Raw genomic sequence first — 19093 nt, forward strand, 5'->3', positions numbered from 1 at the left:
GGAAAGATTTTGAAATAAAGGCTACAGATATTAGAATTTCCAATAAAAAAATTAAATCTGCTATTAATTTTTATCTTTTCTTTTTGGCAGAGACTGTCTTCAGTTTTTAAGCTTGTGTGCCAAGGAAATGACCGTCTGCCACCTCGCACTGCTGTACTTGCCTGTTTTCAGACCAGAATTCATTCCCAACAACAGCAAGTCTTCCAAGAAGTCTTTTAAAAAAATCTCTAAGTTTTAGGTAAAAAGTAGGTCATTTAAAATATAAGAAGACATTCTTACTTGGTCCTCAAAAGATAGAGCCTGGGCAACATCTCTTGGGAATCCATCAATAACAATGCCCTCTTCATCAGGAATTTGCATCAATCTCTGTTTTATCTCTGTAATTGTTGTTTCCTTTTATAAAAGAAAAAGGATGAAAAAAATCACAATTAAGCTAAGTATACTCACAACTGGTATAAAAACTACAGAAGTGTTAAAAAAGAAAAAGCAAATTATACAGCAGTACCTGTGGGGCCAATTCTCCAGTTGTAATTATTTTGGCAATGAGACTCCATTTCCTGTTGCTGCTGGCACTGTGGATCTTCTTTCTTAATAATTCTCCCACTGAAATGTACTGGAATCCATAACGTTCTGCAATTTTCAAACTTTGAGTACCCTTTCCACTTCCTGGACCACCTACGATTTAAAACAGGTTAAATCGTGACCTTCTGATACAGTAAGAAAGTCCCTTTTATACAATGATTGCCTTCATCGTCAGATGCAGCTTCTAGACCAATAGTAAGGACTAGGGCAGGTACATGTTCCACTGGTGGCATCTCAATCCCATCCCTGAATGCAGAGCGAGTGTAGATTAACCAGAGAATGGGTAGAACTGTGGTGATCAACTGCATTAAATGAGAGACAGTTTTTCCTTTACCTATTTTATTAAATAACTAATTTAAAAAATTTTTGAACAATGCAGGTGAAAGAAACCTTCACTATTATTCTATGCAAGCTCTCAGTTTTTTCCTCATAAATAAAGAAAAATCTATGGCATACAAAGGACAATGACTGAAATAACAGACTTGTGTTTCATGTCAATAAAGAGTTGATGTGTAATAGGGTGAACTATAACAATTATTTTTTAACCAAAGGCACACTAATTTTTTTAATTAAAATTTTAATTGAATTTATTGGGGTAACATTGGTCAATAAAATTATATAGATTTCAAGTGTACAATTCTCTAATAGATCATCTGTATATTTTATTGTGTGTTCACCAACCAAAGTCAAGTGTTTTCCCACCATTATTTATTCCACCTTTACTCTCTTCTACCCCCCATCCCTCTTCACCTCTCATAATCACTATACTGTTGTCAGTGTCTATGAGTTTATTTTTATTTTTTTTGCTTATTCCCTTCACCTTTTTCACCAGGTCCCCAATAATATTGACACAACTTATTTAAATCTTTTCTTGAATTTTTTCTGCTCATGCATGTCCTTGCTCTATCTCCTTTAAGTTCAAGTTTTATGCAGCAAATATGCAGAGTGAATGAAATAGATTTTTAAGGTAGAATAATTTTACAGAACTCATGATAATTTTGATTTTGTTATATGTTAGTGTAAAATAATTGGCATTTGCAATATAACATACTACTAATACTTGGTAGTTTCCATTTAATTTTAAAAGCATAAGTACTAAAGTAATTATGAATATATGGCTCAAATTTTACTTCCAAATCATTAGATTATTTTAGTTAATTTATATTTCTAAACAAGCTAGATGATTTGGAATCTAAAGTCTGAACAAATTTCAAAATACAGCATAGTAACCAGCCCAGTCTGATTTACTTGTTAACAATTATAAAAATGAAAGGTTTTCAAATACCTAAGCATAAATTATTGACTGTAGACAAAATATCTTTCAAGTCAATGTCTAACAAGTAATAAAATGCTTTGGTAATATTCATCAAAATATAATTATAATTTATTAAGCAATATTGAAAATAAAACTTCAATAGGAAAATGAGTTGATGTTCTCTCTACTAATTCAATATATTAAGTTTTGGAGGGTAGAAGTCATTTTATATATAGTTATTTAGTAAATATTTTTTATTCTTGTAAATAATCCTATATAATAAAAGCCTAATATGCTAAGTGTCTGGTTGGCCGTTCAACCAATCAAAGCGTAATATGCTAATGATATGTTAAGGCCACTCAACCACTCGCCATGGCATGCACTGACCACCAGGAGGAAGACGCTCCAACTGGTAGGTTAGCTTGCTCCTGGGGTTCGGCCAATTGAGATTGAGCGAGACAGGCCAGACACACCTTGGAGCCCTCCTGTGGCCCATCCCCAGTTGGCCAACCTCCTGCATCCCTCTCCGGCCCCAATTGTGCACTGGTGGGGTCCCTCAGCCTGGCCTGTGCCATCTCACAATCCGGGACCCCTCAGGGGATGTGGGAGAGCTGGTTTAGGCCCCATCCCACAGGCCAGGCTGAGGGACCCTACTGGTGCACGAATTCATGCACTGGGCCTCTTTTATAAGTGAAAAAAAGAAAAAAAAGAAAAGACAAGTGTTTTGTTTTGACAGAAGAGTTCCAAGTGGGTAGACTTAGGGCTTATTTTCTCATTAAAAAATTTATGTGCAGAAGTCTAAGATCAATTAATATAATGAGAATTACCTCTGAACCCCAATCCCAAATAATGTACCTAATAATATCTGGCTTTCACCTTTTTATTGGTTTATTAAACGTAGTATAGGAATTTATTTACATTTTTTATCATTCTCTAACAACCTCTAAATACTATTTGATTGGATTTAACATTATGAACTATTACCATATTTAATTCATTACTTTGCAAATCAAAAGTTTGGGTTCTAAATAGTTGCTTTTAGTTTATTAGCCTATGGGCAAATCATGGATTGGCTTGAAGGGAAAAAATTATGACCACTCCATCAAAATTTCATCAAAATTGATTTGATCCCTGAAGAAAGTTATCTTTCATACACTATATTTTCACATTTAATCTTACAAACCATCAAAGAAATAGATATAAATTCCACTGAATTTTAAAAAATTAAACATACTAAGAAATTTACAGCATCTTCACAGAAAAAAAATTGTTTTTTGTCAACTAATGAAGGCAATAGCAGACAACACAATTGATTAATACAATTGACAGAGAATAGCATTAATTTATTGGATGAATTTGATTATAGAAACTTCTTAAAATTGTCCCAATTTTCTTAGATAACATAAGGTTTGACTTTTCCTTTCTTCTTTTATCTCAATTCTCTAAAAGTTTTTTATAATCATTGGTTTTGTATCATTCTTGCAATACAGAAAATTTACAATTCGGCATGCAAGTCTAAAACCAAAATCACACCCTTGGAAAGCAAGTTGGTTTTACTAAGTAACAAAGGAATTGTGAAGTGGAGGATCTATATCTCATCCAAAGATCTTGGTTTACGGAAATATTTTAATCATTTTTATATAAAACTCACAATCACAAAACATTCACCTATGTGCTGTTTTACACAAGAGCAATTTGGTATTTCACTTTTTTCATGGTCAATCAAGACTCCTTTGCTCATCCTGTTAATAATCACCAATATTTACTAACAGGAACAAGAATTTGAATAATATGTAATTATAAAATGGTAAAATAATTTCCAATTTTTCTTCAACTATAGCTCTTTTAATAAAATATTTCTTTGTCTTATAATTAAGGACCTCAACATTTTAAGCACACACACACAAATTACATTTTCAAGAATAGATAGAATTTATAAGAGTGACTATCATACACTATAAGAATTTTTTGACTTTTGGAAATTTGATTTCTATATTTTCTTCCTATTATATTATTATAAACAATTCAGGGTTAGATATGTTTGCAATTTCATTTTCACTACATGTAGAGATATACAAATGTCACTCCTAGTCTGGTAAACTTAAATTCTTGTTATAGCTTGGTGTGTTTATTTTCATGCTTTTTCCCTAGTTGCCATCATCATTATATCTTCTAGGAGCAGTTCCTTGCATGAAGGATGTATATGTACATTTTGCCTTCGATTAACAGTTACTGGTGAGAATAGCTTTGAGCATTTCACATTAGATTTTTGCTGTCAGTAATCTCTGTGAGAGCTGAGTCAAACTGGAAGTGAGAAAATGACTACATATGTTTCATGTTCACAGATATCTTCATAATTTTTATAGATTTTAAGGGAGCTAGAATTTGCAAGAGTGGTCAAAAAAGTACTTAAAATGTTTTCAGTACCTATTCCTTGTGAAATGGCAAGAGAATGATGTTTCCATATTCAACATAAGATTCATAGTGTGAAACAAATTGAGAGATAAATATCACATAGTCATATCAATTGATGCAGAAAAAGCATTTGACAAAATCCAACACCCTTTCTTGATACAAACCCTCAGCAAAATAAGAATATAAGGATCACACCTCAACATAATAAAAGCCTACAGCCAACATCATACTCCATGGGCAAAAACTAAAACCATTTCATCTAAGAACGGGAACAAGACAGGGATGCCCACTTTCACCACTCTGTTCGATATAGTACTGGAAGTGCTAGCCATAGTGATTAGACAAGAAGAAGAAATAAAAGTATCCAAATTGGAAAAGAAGTAAAACTGTCATTATTCACAAATGACATAGAAAACCCTAAAGATTCCATAAAAAATTATTAGACTTAATAAATGAATTCGGCAATGTAGCAGGATACAAAATTAACACCCAGAAGTCTATGGCATTTTTATACACTAATAATGAACTTACAGAAAGAGAGGTTAAAAAAACAATCCCATTTACCACTGCACCAAAAAAATTAAGATACATAGGAATAAACTTAACTAAGGAGGTAAAAGACCTGTACTCAGAAAACTACAGGACACTGAAAAAAGAGATAGAGGAAGACATAAACAGATGGAAGAACATACCGTGTTCATGGATTGGTAGAATTATTAAAATGTCCATACTACCCAAAGCAATCTATAGGTTCAATGCAATCCCCATTAAAATACCAATGGCATATTTCACAGACCTAGAACGAACTCTCCAAAAATTCATTTGGAATAAAAAAAGACCCCGAATAGCTGCAACAACCCTGAGAAAGAATAACAAAGTAGGTGGGATCTCAATACCAGATATCAAGCTATACTACAAAGCCACTATTCTCAAAACTGCCTGGTACTGGCACAAGAACAGACATATAGACCAATGGAATAGAATAGAGAACCCAGAAATTGACTCAGACCACTATGCTCAATTAATATTTGACAAAGGAGGCAAGAACATACAATGGAGTCAAGACAGTCTCTTCAATAAATGGTGTTGGAAAAATTGGACAGACACATGCAAAAAAATGAAACTAGACCATCAACTTACACCATACACATAAATAAACTCAAAATGGGTAAAGGACTTAAACGTAAGACAGGAAACCATAAAAATCTTAGAGGAATCCACAGGCAGCAAAATCTCAGACATATCTTGCAGCAATATCTTCACTGTTACAGCTCCTAGGGCAGTGATGGCGAACCTTTTGAGCTCGGCGTGTCAGCATTTTAAAAAACCCTAACTTAACTCTGGTGCTGTGTCACATATAGAAATTTTTTTGATATTTGCAACCATAGTAAAACAAAGACTTATATTTTTGATAATTATTTTATGTATTTAAATGCCATTTAACAAAGAAAAATCAACCCCAAAAAATGAGTTCGCATGTCACCTCTGACACGCATGTCATAGGTTCGCCATCACTGACCTAGGGCAATGGAAACTAAAGAGAAAATGAACAAATGGGACTACATCAAAATAAAAAGCTTCTGCGTAGCAAAATAAACCATCAACAAAACAACAAGAAAGCCCACTGCATGGGAAAACATATTTGCCAATGTTATATCCAATAAGGATTTAATCTCCAATATTTACAGGGCACTCATATAACTTAACAAGGGGAAGAAAAACAATCCAATCAAAAAATGGGCAACAGACCTAAATAGATACTTTTAGAAAGAGGACATACAGAAATCCAAGAGACATATGAAAACATGCTCAAAGTCACTAATCATTCGAGAGATGCAAATCAAAATGACAAGGAAGTATCATCTCACACCTGTCAGAATGGCTATCATCAACAAATCAACAAATGACAAGTGCTGGAGAAGATGTGGAGAAAAAGGAAACCTCGTGCACTGCTGGTGGGAATGCAGACTGGTGCAGCCACTATGGAAGACAGTATGGAGTTTCCTCAAAAAATTAAAAATGAAACTTCCATTTGACCCAGTGATCCCAAGAAACTAAAAACACCAATCAGAAAGGATATGTGCACCCCTATGTTCATAGCAGTATAATTTACAATTGCTGATAGATAGAGAAACCAAGATGGCGGCATAGGTTAACGCCAGAGATTGCTGCCTTGAACAACCACTTCAAAAAACAACTAAAAGACGGAATGGACATCATCCAGAACCACAGGAAGGCTGGCTGAGTGGAAATTCTACAACTAGGAGGAAAGAGAATATCATACCCAGACTCAGAGGAGGCGCAGTGCTGAAGTGAAATACTAAGGTGCGGAGTGCACCCGCGGAGCGGGCTGGAGGCGGAGGGCGCAGTTGTTGTTTTCAGTCGGGAGGGAGTTTCAGACTCTGAGCTCCAGATCCTGGCGAGTCTCTAGGGATCCAGACTCAAACGGGAGAAGCGGGACTGTCTGTCTTCGGTCGGACTCGAAGGCAGCTTTCTCTCCGAGGTTTGCAGCGGTTGCTGGGACTCTGTGAGGCAGAGCCCCTAGGGACGGAACTGAGAGCAGCCATAACTGCTTGCTCCAGCCCACCCTGTAGATCCCCAGCGACCCGCCCTGCCCAAGCCCTGCGCAGAGCCATTTGCTGGATAGCCTCAGGCAAACGCAAGATTAGCACTGCCCTAGAGATCCAGCACAGAAGCTCTCCCACTGCAGACACAGCGGACTCTCATAGCCAGTTAGCCTGGAGGTCAAATCACCCCCAGTTTGCCGACAACAATCAAGGCTTAACTACAACAAGACTGCGCACAAAGACCACTAGGGGGTGCACCAAGAAAGCATAAAAAATGCAGAGACAAAGAAATAGGACGAAACTGTCAATGGAGGATATTGAGTTCAGAACCACCCTTTTAAGGTCTCTTAAGAATTGTCTAGAAGCCGCCGATAAATGTAGTGAGATCCTCAAGAAATCTAATGAGACCCTCGATGTTATGATAAAGAACCAACTAGAAATTAAGCATACACGGACTGAAATAACGAATACTATACAGACTCCCAACAGCAGACCAGAGGAGCACAAGAATCAAGTCAATGATTTGAAATGCGAAGAAGCAAAAAACACCCAACCAGAAAAGCAAAATGAAAAAAGAATCCAAAAATACGAAGATAGTGTAAGGATCCTCTGGGACAGCTTCAAGCGTACCAACATCAGAATTATAGGGGTGCCAGAAGATGAGAGAGACCAAGATATTGAAAACCTATTTGAAGAAATAATGACAGAAAACTTCCCCCACCTGGTGAAAGAAATAGACTTACAGGTCCAGGAAGCGCAGAGAACCCCAAACAAAAGGAATCCAAAGAGGACCACACCAAGACACATCATAATTAAAATGCCAAGAGCAAAAGACAAAGAGAGAATCTTAAAAGCAGCAAGAGAAAGAAACTCAGTTACCTACAAGGGAATACCCATACGACTGTCAGCTGATTTCTCAACAGAAACTTTGCAGGCCAGAAGGGAGTGGCAAGAAATATTCAAAGTGATGAATACCAAGAACCTACAACCAAGATTACTTTATCCAGCAAAGCTATCATTCAGAACTGAAGGTCAGATAAAGAGCTTCACAGATAAGGAAAAGCTAAAGGAGTTCATCACCACCAAACCAGTATTATATGAAATGCTGAAAGGTATCCTTTAAGAAGAGGAAGAAGAAGAAAAAGGTAAAGATACAAATTATGAACAACAAACATGCATCTATCAACAAGTGAATCTAAGAATCAAGTGAATAAATAATCTGGTGATCATAATAGAATCAGGGACATAGAAAGGGAATGGACTGACTATTCTTGGGGGGGAAAGGGGTGTGGGAGATGCGGGAAGAGACTGGACAAAAATCGTGCACCTATGGATGAGGACAGTGGGTGGGGAGTGAGGGCAGAGGGTGGGGCGGGAACTGGAAGGAGGGGAGTTATGGGGGGGGGCGAAAGAGAATAAAATACAATTGCTAAGATTTGGAAACAGCCTAAGTGCCCATCAGCAGATGAATGGATTAAAAAACTGTAGTACATCTACACAATGGAATACTATGCTGCTATAAAAAAGAAGGAACTCTTATGATTTGCCACAGCATGGATGGAGCTGGAGAGCATTATACTAAGTGAAATAAATCAGTCAGAGAAAGATTAATATCTCATATTCTCACTCATTTGTGGAATATAATGAACAATATAAACTGATGAACAAAAACCAGATCCAGAGACAGAAAAGCATTGATCAGACCATCAAACCTCAGAGGGAAGGCAGAGGAGGATGGTGGGATAGGGGAGAGATCAACCAAAGGACTTGTATGCATGCATATAAGCATAACCAATGGACAAAGTCACCAGGGGGGTGAGAGCATGAGGGGGGGCAATGGGAGGATAAGGACACATATGTAATACCTTAATCAATAAAGAAAAAAAATTTTTTTTAAAGATTCATAGTGGGAATTTAAAAAAATTAACTCTTATCACTATTATTTGGATTAATTCTCAGATGTTATATACCTGTACAAAACTACTCTTTTGAAATGCAAATAAATACATAATGTTAGCAATAGTATGAGAATTTTGCTTTCTGTCCTCATACCTATGACAAGAATGATTTTTGGCCGAGGTCTAGTAGGATCAAAAACCTCGTATTCTTCAATTAACTCTGCAGTCTCGGAGAGGTCTGTATCACTTTCTATGGAGAATTGGTGGATTGGAGGGAGCCGATCATATCGCCGATACGGAAAGTTTGAATTTTCAGGCATTACTGCAAAAGAGTAAGACAACTTTGAAACGGAAAAAAAATAGCATAATAAAACATTTTTTTGCACTTACTCAATTAGTAAACAAGATTTAAAAACTAAATGAGTTTGATTTTTTTTTTCAACTTGAGCAAGACCCCATCTCATAAGTGGTTAGAAAACTTTTTCGTAAAGGGTCAAAGTCATTAATTTGGGCTTAGAGGAACATACAGTGGATATTCTTTAGAAAATTCTGGGAAGGGCCACATCAGGAAAGGCACTGACAACAGTATCCTGTTCTGTCTTGAAATTGAATTACGTCACCCAACACAGGTGGATAATGTAAGCTAGGCAGTATCCTTGATTACTTTCTTCCCTCACTCTTCATGTCTACTCCCAGAGACTAGCTCCAAAGTATTTCCCAAATCCATCTCCACTACCACAACTCTTCTCCGAGCCGTCATCATTTACCTAAACTACTAGCATAGACTCTCGAAGGTCTGCCTGCTTCCACGCTGTCCCCACAATTCATTGCCTAAAATGTTCTTCCTCTGCTGGTCCCATGGCTGACTGGGAGGACCCTACCTATCTGGAGCTCTGTATCCCTGGGATCTAGAACTGCGCTTGGCACAATCAGTGTCCAATAAATATTTGTTGAATCATTAACAAAGAGAACAGCTTTGTTGAAATAGACAGTTTCCCGTGGAGAAAAGCCAGAAGATGGGCAGGTAGAGTGTGGGTACAGCGTGGAGGGCTTTGAATATCAGAGTAAAGGTGTTTAGCTTTAATTTGGTAGGAAGCCAGTGGAGAGGTTTTTTTTAGGGGGGGTGTGTAGAAAAATGACATGATGAAATTGAAAAATTTTAAGGAAAATTAATCTGGTGGTGGTTAGAATGGATTTGAGTAGGGAGAGACTGGGAGCAGAAATCGTAGCAGCTCAGAGGCTGTTAAAGTAATCCACAGGTGAGAAGTAAGGGATCAGGTTAGCAGGATAGTAGAAGAAATGGAAATGAATGTCTGGATATAAAGGACATGGTTAGAATTGGGATAAGAGAAATGAAAGGAGGTGACAGTTCAAAAACAATTGCCAGGTTTCAAGTCTGAAAAGATAAGGAATGCGTTGCATTTCATATAGTATCTTTCTGTCCTTTCTTCTCTGTTCTGGGAATACTGAGCTTCTTTCATTCCTGTCTCTATCATAGCCTCTTCTCTACATCAGGAACTTCTATTCTCTCTCTGTTCGCTGTGGACTTCAACATCCATCCTTCTCTAACCCCTACATGGCTTACTGTCTCTGAGGATCAGCATGTCGCTTCTTCCAGGAAGTGCATCTTGAACCCCAGCCTAGATGGGAGCCATCCTCCTGTTAATATGGTTAGTTCTATAGCATATGACATTTCCTATAGCACCCATTGTGCTTCTAAGTATATTTTTAATGCTTGACTTCCTTGCTAGACTGTAAGCTCCATGGGGGCAGGTGCCATGTTTGTTCTTTCTTGGTGTCTACATGCTCAGTCGTAAGAGTTTGACACATAATACTCAATAAATGGTTATTTTATTGCTCAACTTGACTCACTGACTGACTTCATGAAAATGGGAAAAGGAGAAGGGAGTGCTGGTTTTGAAGCAAATGTGATATGTTTGTATGTTTGATTTTGGATATGTTGAGTACAAGACGACAAAGCGATAGTCCAGAAGAGAAATGCTATGTGCATTTGGAACTATGGGACCAGAACTCTTATTCACAGGTTATTATTTGTTCAATTGTATACATACAGCAGAAAAAAGCACATGCTTATCTCACATTTATAGTAATATGCTTTAAAGAACTTCGGCCAATTATTTATCCTTGTTTTTTTTTTATCATATTTTTACTTAGGGAAGTAATTTGCTTAAATGATTAAAATGTTTTATGTCATAGAATAATTTTGCATGGTAATTACATATTAGCATAGCTATGTCAATATTTTACCAAGAATGCATGAATAACTTTTTATTCCTAGAAATAATCATAATGCTTTAAATTACTGTGAAGTTAGCAATTTTGTTGAATTGAAAACCCATTCCATAAATTATACCTAAAACCTATAAAGCACAAATGGGTAAAGCATTTCATTAAATAAAATTTTATTATTACAAGACAAATCCTTGTCTGTTTTGCAGCGTACATTCTAGAAAAAGGACAGTATGGTACAACATTCTTGTCACTATAGCACATGGAAACGTTCTATTTGATGATTAATTTTTAAAAAGGGGGACATCTGTTATACTTTCAACAATAACAATAACTTTTTTAAATTTTATTTTTTATAGTGGTGGCACTGATGGTATTAAAAAACAATGTCAGGTGGTGGTTGTTTTTTCCCCCAACACAATAAGAAAACTAAACAATGACTCATTTTTCTCATTCCTTCTGAAACAGAAATCAGGCATTTGTCTTTGTGCTAAACTTAATCTTTCCAGTTCCTAAAATGTTCATAATTAGTTTCCAACCTCAAAAGAAAAGTCTCTGAGTGGGAATTCTGGTGACTATTAACAGGTATGGAGGCTAAAATAGACAAGCAATTTTAATTCTAATGAAAGCTAAACCTACATGTTCCATTCCTATTTTAGCTTCTTCTGCCAGATCAGGAGTTACAAACTGATCATTTGTGGGCCCAAAAAGAGTCTTATAGAAATGTTTTGTGCAGCTTGACATTTTTTCAAATTTTGTTCTTGTCTTTCGACCAGGGGTGGGAAATGTCCAGCCTGAGGGCCGTAGAAGGCCTACGAAATCAATTGGTCCGCCCTGCAAGGCAACTTCAGGTGAGACTCAAAATTCAATAAATCTGGGAGCTTTTTTCATAGCAACACAAATTTATATTAAGCAGATGATTTTACAAATATCCAAATGGCCCTTGGCAGAAAAAAGGTTTCCCACCCCTGCTCTCTGGTTCTGCCCTCTAGTTCGACCACAGTCCCCACTACTTGCTATTACACACTGGCCTGTCTGGCTTCTATGTATAATCAAGCCAAGTAACAGTATAAAATAGAGACAGATTTCATGTGTTGTAAAACCGTCACTTTATATACTCAGTCTAAGAGCAGCCTTTCAACTAAGAGAATATCATATCCTCTTAGAATTAAATTTAAAAAGGTAAAAATTTCTTAAACTAAATCCAGTACTACCTGAGGTTTGTTAGTGCTGTAAGGTTTAGAAAGCAGTTACCCATATTAGTCTCACTTGATTTAACTAGGGCCTGGGGCATGTATTTAACATTGAGCCAGATTCTAACAATATGATGACACCCTGGGAAGTAAATTAGCCATTTTGGGAATGTGTATGAACTCTTCAGACCCATGAAAATATCGTTTTGTTCCCCGAAGCAGTAATTTACTATGTGGTGCGTCGCAGCGGTAACTGGCTAAAGGTGCTCTCTTAAGCATCCAATCCCAAATCCCCCAGTGATGACTCCTGCATGGGCAGGGAAGGATTCTTCTCCTCTCTGGAGCTGTTTCTGAGCCAAGGTTTCTGCTTTCCCTCTCTGCCTGTGTTTCTTAAAAATTAACACATTTGACTTTTTCCCACACTGCATTCAGATAAAACCCAAGTGGGTCATGACTAAGTAAGATAAATTAGGATTTATTTCCCCTGGTACTTATTGCAAATGGAATGATGTTCACTTCAAATTCTGTCCATATAGCTGAAATGTTGCACTGGTACAATTTTTGAGAATGGTTTGAGTTTGGAAAATATAATGATCTTGGCTACTGGGAAAGAATTAATTTAGTTTCCCCTGACTGGAACTGATTCCATTTTGCATGTACTATTTTACATCTCAATTTCATGCAGAGTCTAAAAGGCTTGTTGGCTGATGCTGAACCACTAATTTTGATAAGCAGCTATCTCAGAAAGTTATCAGAATACCATGCATCTCCTCTAGCAAATTAGCTTCACACTATTCCTAAAATTGTTAAACATGTTCATGTCTTCCACTTCTTTCATAGCACCCAAATGCCTAATGTAATGTATTGCATTCAGTAGCTGCTTAATAAACCCTGTTGAATTAACAAGTATAAACCTTACATGCATTTATGCAGATGCATTAATATGAACTCTGAATTTGAAAACATATTAATAAATCAAATCTCTTCCCAGCTAGTAATAACTATCATTTTTGTCTGTCATCTCATTTATTTGGAAAAGTCTTATTTGCAATTTCAAGAACAATGCATAGTCTGCTAATGCAATTCATTTCACAAAGTAATGACGTCAGTAATATAAAATTTCATTTACAGTTAAGTGCTGGACAATGGTATGTGATTTTGTTTGTCTTATCACAGAGGTGATTAGAATTAGCAGAGAGAGATGAATCCTGTTCCAGGGTCAAATACCCTTCCACGAGTTTGGAAACCTAATAAATTAAATCATTGCCTACAGTTTATATGGTGTGTGTGTGTGTGTTTAAATATATTTTTATTGATTTTTTACAGAGAGGAAGGGAGAGAGATAGAGAGTTAGAAACATCGATGAGAGAGAGCCATCGATCAGCTGCCTCCTGCCTCCCACCGGGGATGTGCCCCCAACCCAGGTACATGCCCTTGACCGGAATCAAACCCGGGACCCTTCAGTCCACAGGCTGACGCTCTATCCACTGAGCCAAACCGGTTTCGGCTATATGGTGTGTTTTAATGAGAAATATAGATGTCTATTATTCTGCATATACATTACCAGATCTTAGGAAGGATCTCCGTGACTGTCCTCCATTGAGCGGAGGTAAAGTCTTCTTTTCCTGGCTGACAAATGTATCCCATTTCACCTTGTCACAGCCGCCTAGTTCCTTTACTTTCTGTAAACAACTTTCTAAGTACTCTACTGGATCTTCAGGCTTAGAACACATCAGTCCATTCAAAAGGCTCTGAAATACAATAAAATGTTTAAAAATCGCCTTTGTTAAAATAGTGTATGCCCCATCTCTAAATCCCTGGTTGTTTTTGTTCTTTGCATTCGTCTTTTAATAAATAATTAAGAGTTGAAGTTATTGTCTGGTTAAGACAATTCCTTAAATTCTTGACCAATTAGTTTTCAGCCGAGCATTCTGGGCCTTTTAAATGATGAAGGCAACTATCTAGTTTAAAATGGACAGTTCTATTAAAGTCTCCAAGCTGCAGTTTCTTCCTGTATAAAATAGGAGTAATAATACCTACCTCAGAGGGTTCTTTAAGGACTAAAAACTTAATATTTGTCAAATTCATAGTAAGTGCCTGGCACATAGTAAGGGCTCAATAAATGTTGTTGGTAGTTTTAGTTAATATTATTATCATTATGAGATAATGTCCCCTGAGCCCTCAGGTTGGCTTACGGAACTCTTCTTCTATGTTCCGAAGGTACACAGAAAAAGGAAACTTACCTGTCATTTATACTGAAATCATCAGTGTACATGTTAGTCTCCTCATTTAAACTATAAGCCTTTCAACAACACAGTGTTGGTCTTGTTTATTTTTCAGTCTCCTGCCCCTAACATTTTTTCTGTTACATAGTAGGTGCATATTGAACAGTTTTCTAATTAGGAAAAACACTTCACTGAAAACATAAAGTCTGAGACTCAAAAAAATGTTATTCAATATATAATAAGTCACTATAATATGCAGAGATTACGGAGGGGGAGAAAAAGCACGATCCTGTATTGCTTTTTTCTTTCCCTAGTGTCTGATGTGTCGCATGTACTAATTTCTAAAAATGCCACCACTTTGGAAATGTTGACTCCTAGAAACTAGACTGGTCTGAAAAATATTTTCCATTAGAGCATTTCATGGAAAAAGCATTGGAGATTATGATAACCAATGTACATTATTAATGCCTAAAACACCAACCCTTTAAAAGGCTGAAATCTTTCCTAAGTACAGTATTCTATTTTCAAATTATTCTGGTGCAATTTGCTCAAAATGGTAGGCAATTCTTACTACGTACATTTTTCTCTGGAATCCTAAATAGTGTGGCTAGAGTGTTCAATCAAAAAAGTTCGATTGCAGACGGAGGGGAAAAAACTAACTTGGGCATCCACATCCAGTTTGTGTGTCAAAACCTGTGACACACACACACACACACACTGTGTTTAACTTTCTCACGTCCCATGTTAATTTGGTTAACTGTGGCAATGCTTACTCAGTGTCTCTGCAGGCATTAGCTTACCCAATATACGCTCATTTCTATACAGCATTATTATCCTCACTTTATAGAATAGGAAATTGTGGATCAGAAAGGTTAATGAGTTGATCAAGGTTCCTCATCTAGAAACGCCTAGGCCCAGGATTCCAACTCAATGTTTCTGATTAAAAAGCCCATACAGTCCTCTCTCTACATCTTGCAAAAATATGATGTGGGATGAAGAGAAATGCCAGATTATCTGTGCCCCATGCATAATCCAACTACAATATGAATCATTCAAGATTTTGTCTTTTATTTTTTTATCCTTATTATGACCTAAAATGGATAAACTTACTCAATGAAGGTTTTTGTTTGTTTTTACTTGAAAATATACATTTCCAGCCTCTTTCAACAAAACTGATTCCCTTAAGGGTATTGCTTTTAGAAGAGGGGCGGGGATGCGTTCTACTCATTTATGGATAATTTAAATCCTTTCTTTTCGTAGCCAGCCACTATCACAGATCAGATCTAAGATAATCAGCAAACATTATTATTCTGTCTCTTTGAGTTAATTGTTTGACAGATATCTAATTGTTAAACTTTGTTACTAGAAATTCTGTGTACCTGGATTGTGGTTTTAAGACAAAAAAAATTCATTTTGGAGACTTAAGGCATTTGGTATTGCTGTCTACACTCATCACATGGAGAAGTGCCATGTTTTACTTCTCTCACTGCTGAGCCCAACACAGATTCTTTTCACTGGAAGGCCTTTGGAGGTCACCAGCAAGCAGTCTTCTCCCATTGCCCAGGATTGCATTTAAGTATACTGTACTACCGCATTTCTCCTAAGTGAGTTACTTCCTTTTCTGGGTATGCATTATCTTAAGATGTCCAATTCACATGCAGAAAAGACAAGGAAAGAAAAGAATAACACCTGAACAACCAAAAAAAAAAAAAAAAACCCCACAAAAACAAAACAACAACAACAAAAAACCCTGCCATTACTTATTTGCAGATACAGTGAAAATTTTCAGGAACAAACTGTCAAAATTCTCTGTGGTTACTTTCCACCAAGGAGGAAAAATAGTACCCACATTTATTTATAAGAAAAAGATGTCCTATTAACCAGAATTTTACAAACAGGTAGCTCTCCTGTAGTGATTCTTTTGGAAGTGTGGGAATGAAATTGATCTCAGTAGCAGTACTTAAGACAAAAACCTTCATCTCCATACTTACTTTTTGAAAATTAAAAAAGAAAAAGAAAACCTCTTAGCAGGAAGCCTACATACCCCCAAGACCTGTCCTTACACATTTACCTCCTGATGATTTTCAAACACAAGTAACACACTTGCTAGATTTGGGGCTTCACATACCAGACTTGTGCTAAGTAGCAGGTGGTTTGCCTGAAAATCTTGGCTTCAGATGAACCTAAAAAAAGGTGGCTTACAGAGGTGAACAAAAAATGAAGATCTGTAATGATGGTAGCCAATTTTAAAGATAATTTGGAAAAATAGGGACAAAATTCTTCTCCCAAGTGGTCTTTTAAAATTTCTTTTGACAGGAGAAACCCCTCCAAACAGAAAAAAGGGCAACTCAAGACCATTAGTTTACTCTATCAGTCTATAGTCATCATCTTAAAGGGGGAGAGGGGTAAGGTGTGCAGTGAACGGATTTCTCCTTTCAGGGTTCTCTCTATGAAGCTTGGCTCTGATCCACTCTTTTTTCTTTTTACCCTAAGCAAGTATTTTAAAATTCAAATATGGAGAAAAGGAAGCCACCCGATCCGTGACGGAGACTGTGGTTTAGAACTAACCAAGGTTCCTGTAGTTCCTCAAGCCCCCTCTTCCACATTCTCCAAGTGCCCTACTGCCCGGCCCCAGATGCAGATGCCGCCGTGATGCGGTGTGAAGACCGAGCAACAGGAGACACGCCCGCCTCCCCATCCCTCTCCGATCCGCATTCTCTAGGTGAGGGCTGGCGGGGCAGGCGACAAAGAGAACCCTCCCTCCCAAGGCGACAGGAAAACGTGCTCAGGAGTTCATTCACCGAAAGCGCAGAGCAGCGCTGGCGGCCTGCCACCCTGGAGGTAGCGCTGCACTCGATGGGTTTGGATTTGTTTCTGCATCTTCATCCCTCTCCTCCAAGCTGTCCCCGGCGAGGGCTGCTTACGTCCACACTTTGCCTTCACCGCGGGGACCCTGACCCCGACCCTAGGTGCGTGGAGAGATTAGGGCTCTAGTACGCCCCTCCCTCAGTGTCCAGAGTCAGACCCAGAGCGACTGGGGCGCCAGCGTGCCCACCTGGCCTGACCCTCGCGTCCCGAGAGCGCGGCTGGCCGCTGCCTGAGCCCACCTGGGCGCCCACTTCCGAGGGCTGCAGGCTGCTGCCAGACCCGCTGGAAGTCTGGAACTTGATCTGGGAAATGCGGGCTTCCGAGCCCAGCCTAGGGACAAGGACCCCGGCAGTCCCCGGGAAAGGCGGCTACCTCCGGGCGAGCGCGCGGGCGGGCGAGCTTTTGGTCCCTTCACTTCCCTGCCCCGCGTCGGCAACGTGGGACGGGGAGCGGCTTCCTCACCCCGAACCCCCCAAGCGCCCTTCCCGACCTTCCCCACCCTCCGCCCCTCTGCCAGCCTCAGCCCCTTACCTCGAAAAGGAGAGGGATCTCCCTCCGGGCCAGATACTCCTTAGCATCGTTGGTGTTCATGGCTGTGCCGCGCGTGCCTGGGGCGCAGGCGGGGAGGCTCCGGGGATGCGGCGCCCTGGGCTGGGGCTGAAGGGGTCCGCGCCGGGCACCGTGCAGCCCCCGCTCTCACGCGCAAACACACGCTCAGCTTTGCCCTCTCAGCCCAGGGCCCCCTGGCCTTTCCCCGGGGCGGGTGGTCTCCGCGCTCCCGCCACCCCCGCCTTGGTTCCGGCGCCCGCACCCAGGCTGCGGGCTGGGAGCAGCGGCTTCCCGGGTTCCCAGGCAGCGCGGCTGCCAGGGGAGGGGCGGAGGGAGTGGAGGAGGGAGGACGGAGAAGCGGACGCGAGGCAGCAGCCCGCCCGCCTCTCCGGCTCAGCGCGCGCTGCTCTGCCCCTCCCCAGCCCGGTCCGCCTCTGCGGTCACTCAGGCTGCGCGAGGGCGGGAGGGCGGGAGGCGGGCGCAGGGTGCGGGGGTGGGCGCCGGCGCGCGAGCTGGGGGCTCGCAGTCACACCCCTCCGGGTCGCCCGGGGTACGCCCTAACCTGGGGCCAGGTGGCCAGAGGAACAGAGTCAGGGGCTCTAGGAACCTGCGACCTTTTCACTTCTCCACTCCCACCCACACGGTTACTCATGCGTCCCTAAGGAACTCCCAGGAAGAAACCGAATTGTCACAGAATTTATGATTTAGTCCTAAGATTACGATCTTTCATAATGAAAAGCTGGGGGGTAAGGCGGAAAGAGGGCTTTGAGGTGTGGAATCCATCTCCTTAAAATAAGTTTTAGATCTTGGGTATTTCTATCCTTTGGGAAAGTTTTGCTAGCTGGCTTCGAATTTTTTCCGTCTGTGTCACAAATTCTCACAGATTTCAGTATGAGGCCTTAGAGTAGCCTGACCTATTCACTAACAGAAGGATTACTACGCAGCCAACTAGTAACTTATCTCCATAGAGAGGAATGGGGAGATAGAGGAGAGAAGTGGGTGGTGGTGGAAAGCTGGTGGAATTCAAAACGTGGCTAGCAGGTGGGGTGGGTGGCATCGTTAATTAGATATGAGGAATATGCACCCAGTGGGCCACCAATCACTCCAGGGTGAGTATGGGTGGGTGCATTAAGGCAGCAATGTAGGTGAAGGATCTTCTTACTATCAAAGGGTAGCCATCTTCTTCCTATCTCCCAAGATGACTCATTTCCTCTATTAAAATATCTTTTCATTGCCTGTTTGAAAGGTGGCCCATGGCACACTGAGACTATGATCTTTAACTGTGTGCAAG

At 39.5% G+C, this 19093-nt stretch overlaps 1 protein-coding gene across 2 annotated transcripts in view; it reads right to left on the minus strand.

Moving 5' to 3' along the window:
* The window catches only part of AK5 (adenylate kinase 5), a 198933-nt gene extending 180754 nt beyond the window's left edge, over positions 1–18179 (minus strand). The window contains exons 1-5 of one of the 2 annotated variants that reach the window (XM_059689152.1): positions 17785–18179; positions 13725–13911; positions 8872–8967; positions 506–675; positions 280–393 (exon numbers count right to left, since the gene is read on the minus strand). In XM_059689152.1, the coding sequence (XP_059545135.1) occupies positions 280–393; positions 506–675; positions 8872–8967; positions 13725–13911; positions 17785–17844 (627 nt within the window). In that variant the 5' untranslated portion in view covers positions 17845–18179. Of the gene's footprint in view, positions 1–279; positions 394–505; positions 676–8871; positions 9040–13724; positions 13912–17784 lie in introns of both variants that reach the window. The other variant, XM_059689151.1, reaches the window with a different exon arrangement.
* Positions 18180–19093: the final 914 nt, after the last annotated feature.

The sequence above is a fragment of the Myotis daubentonii genome, chromosome 3 (genome assembly GCF_963259705.1).
Source record: "Myotis daubentonii chromosome 3, mMyoDau2.1, whole genome shotgun sequence".
Taxonomy (NCBI): Eukaryota; Metazoa; Chordata; class Mammalia; order Chiroptera; family Vespertilionidae; genus Myotis; species Myotis daubentonii.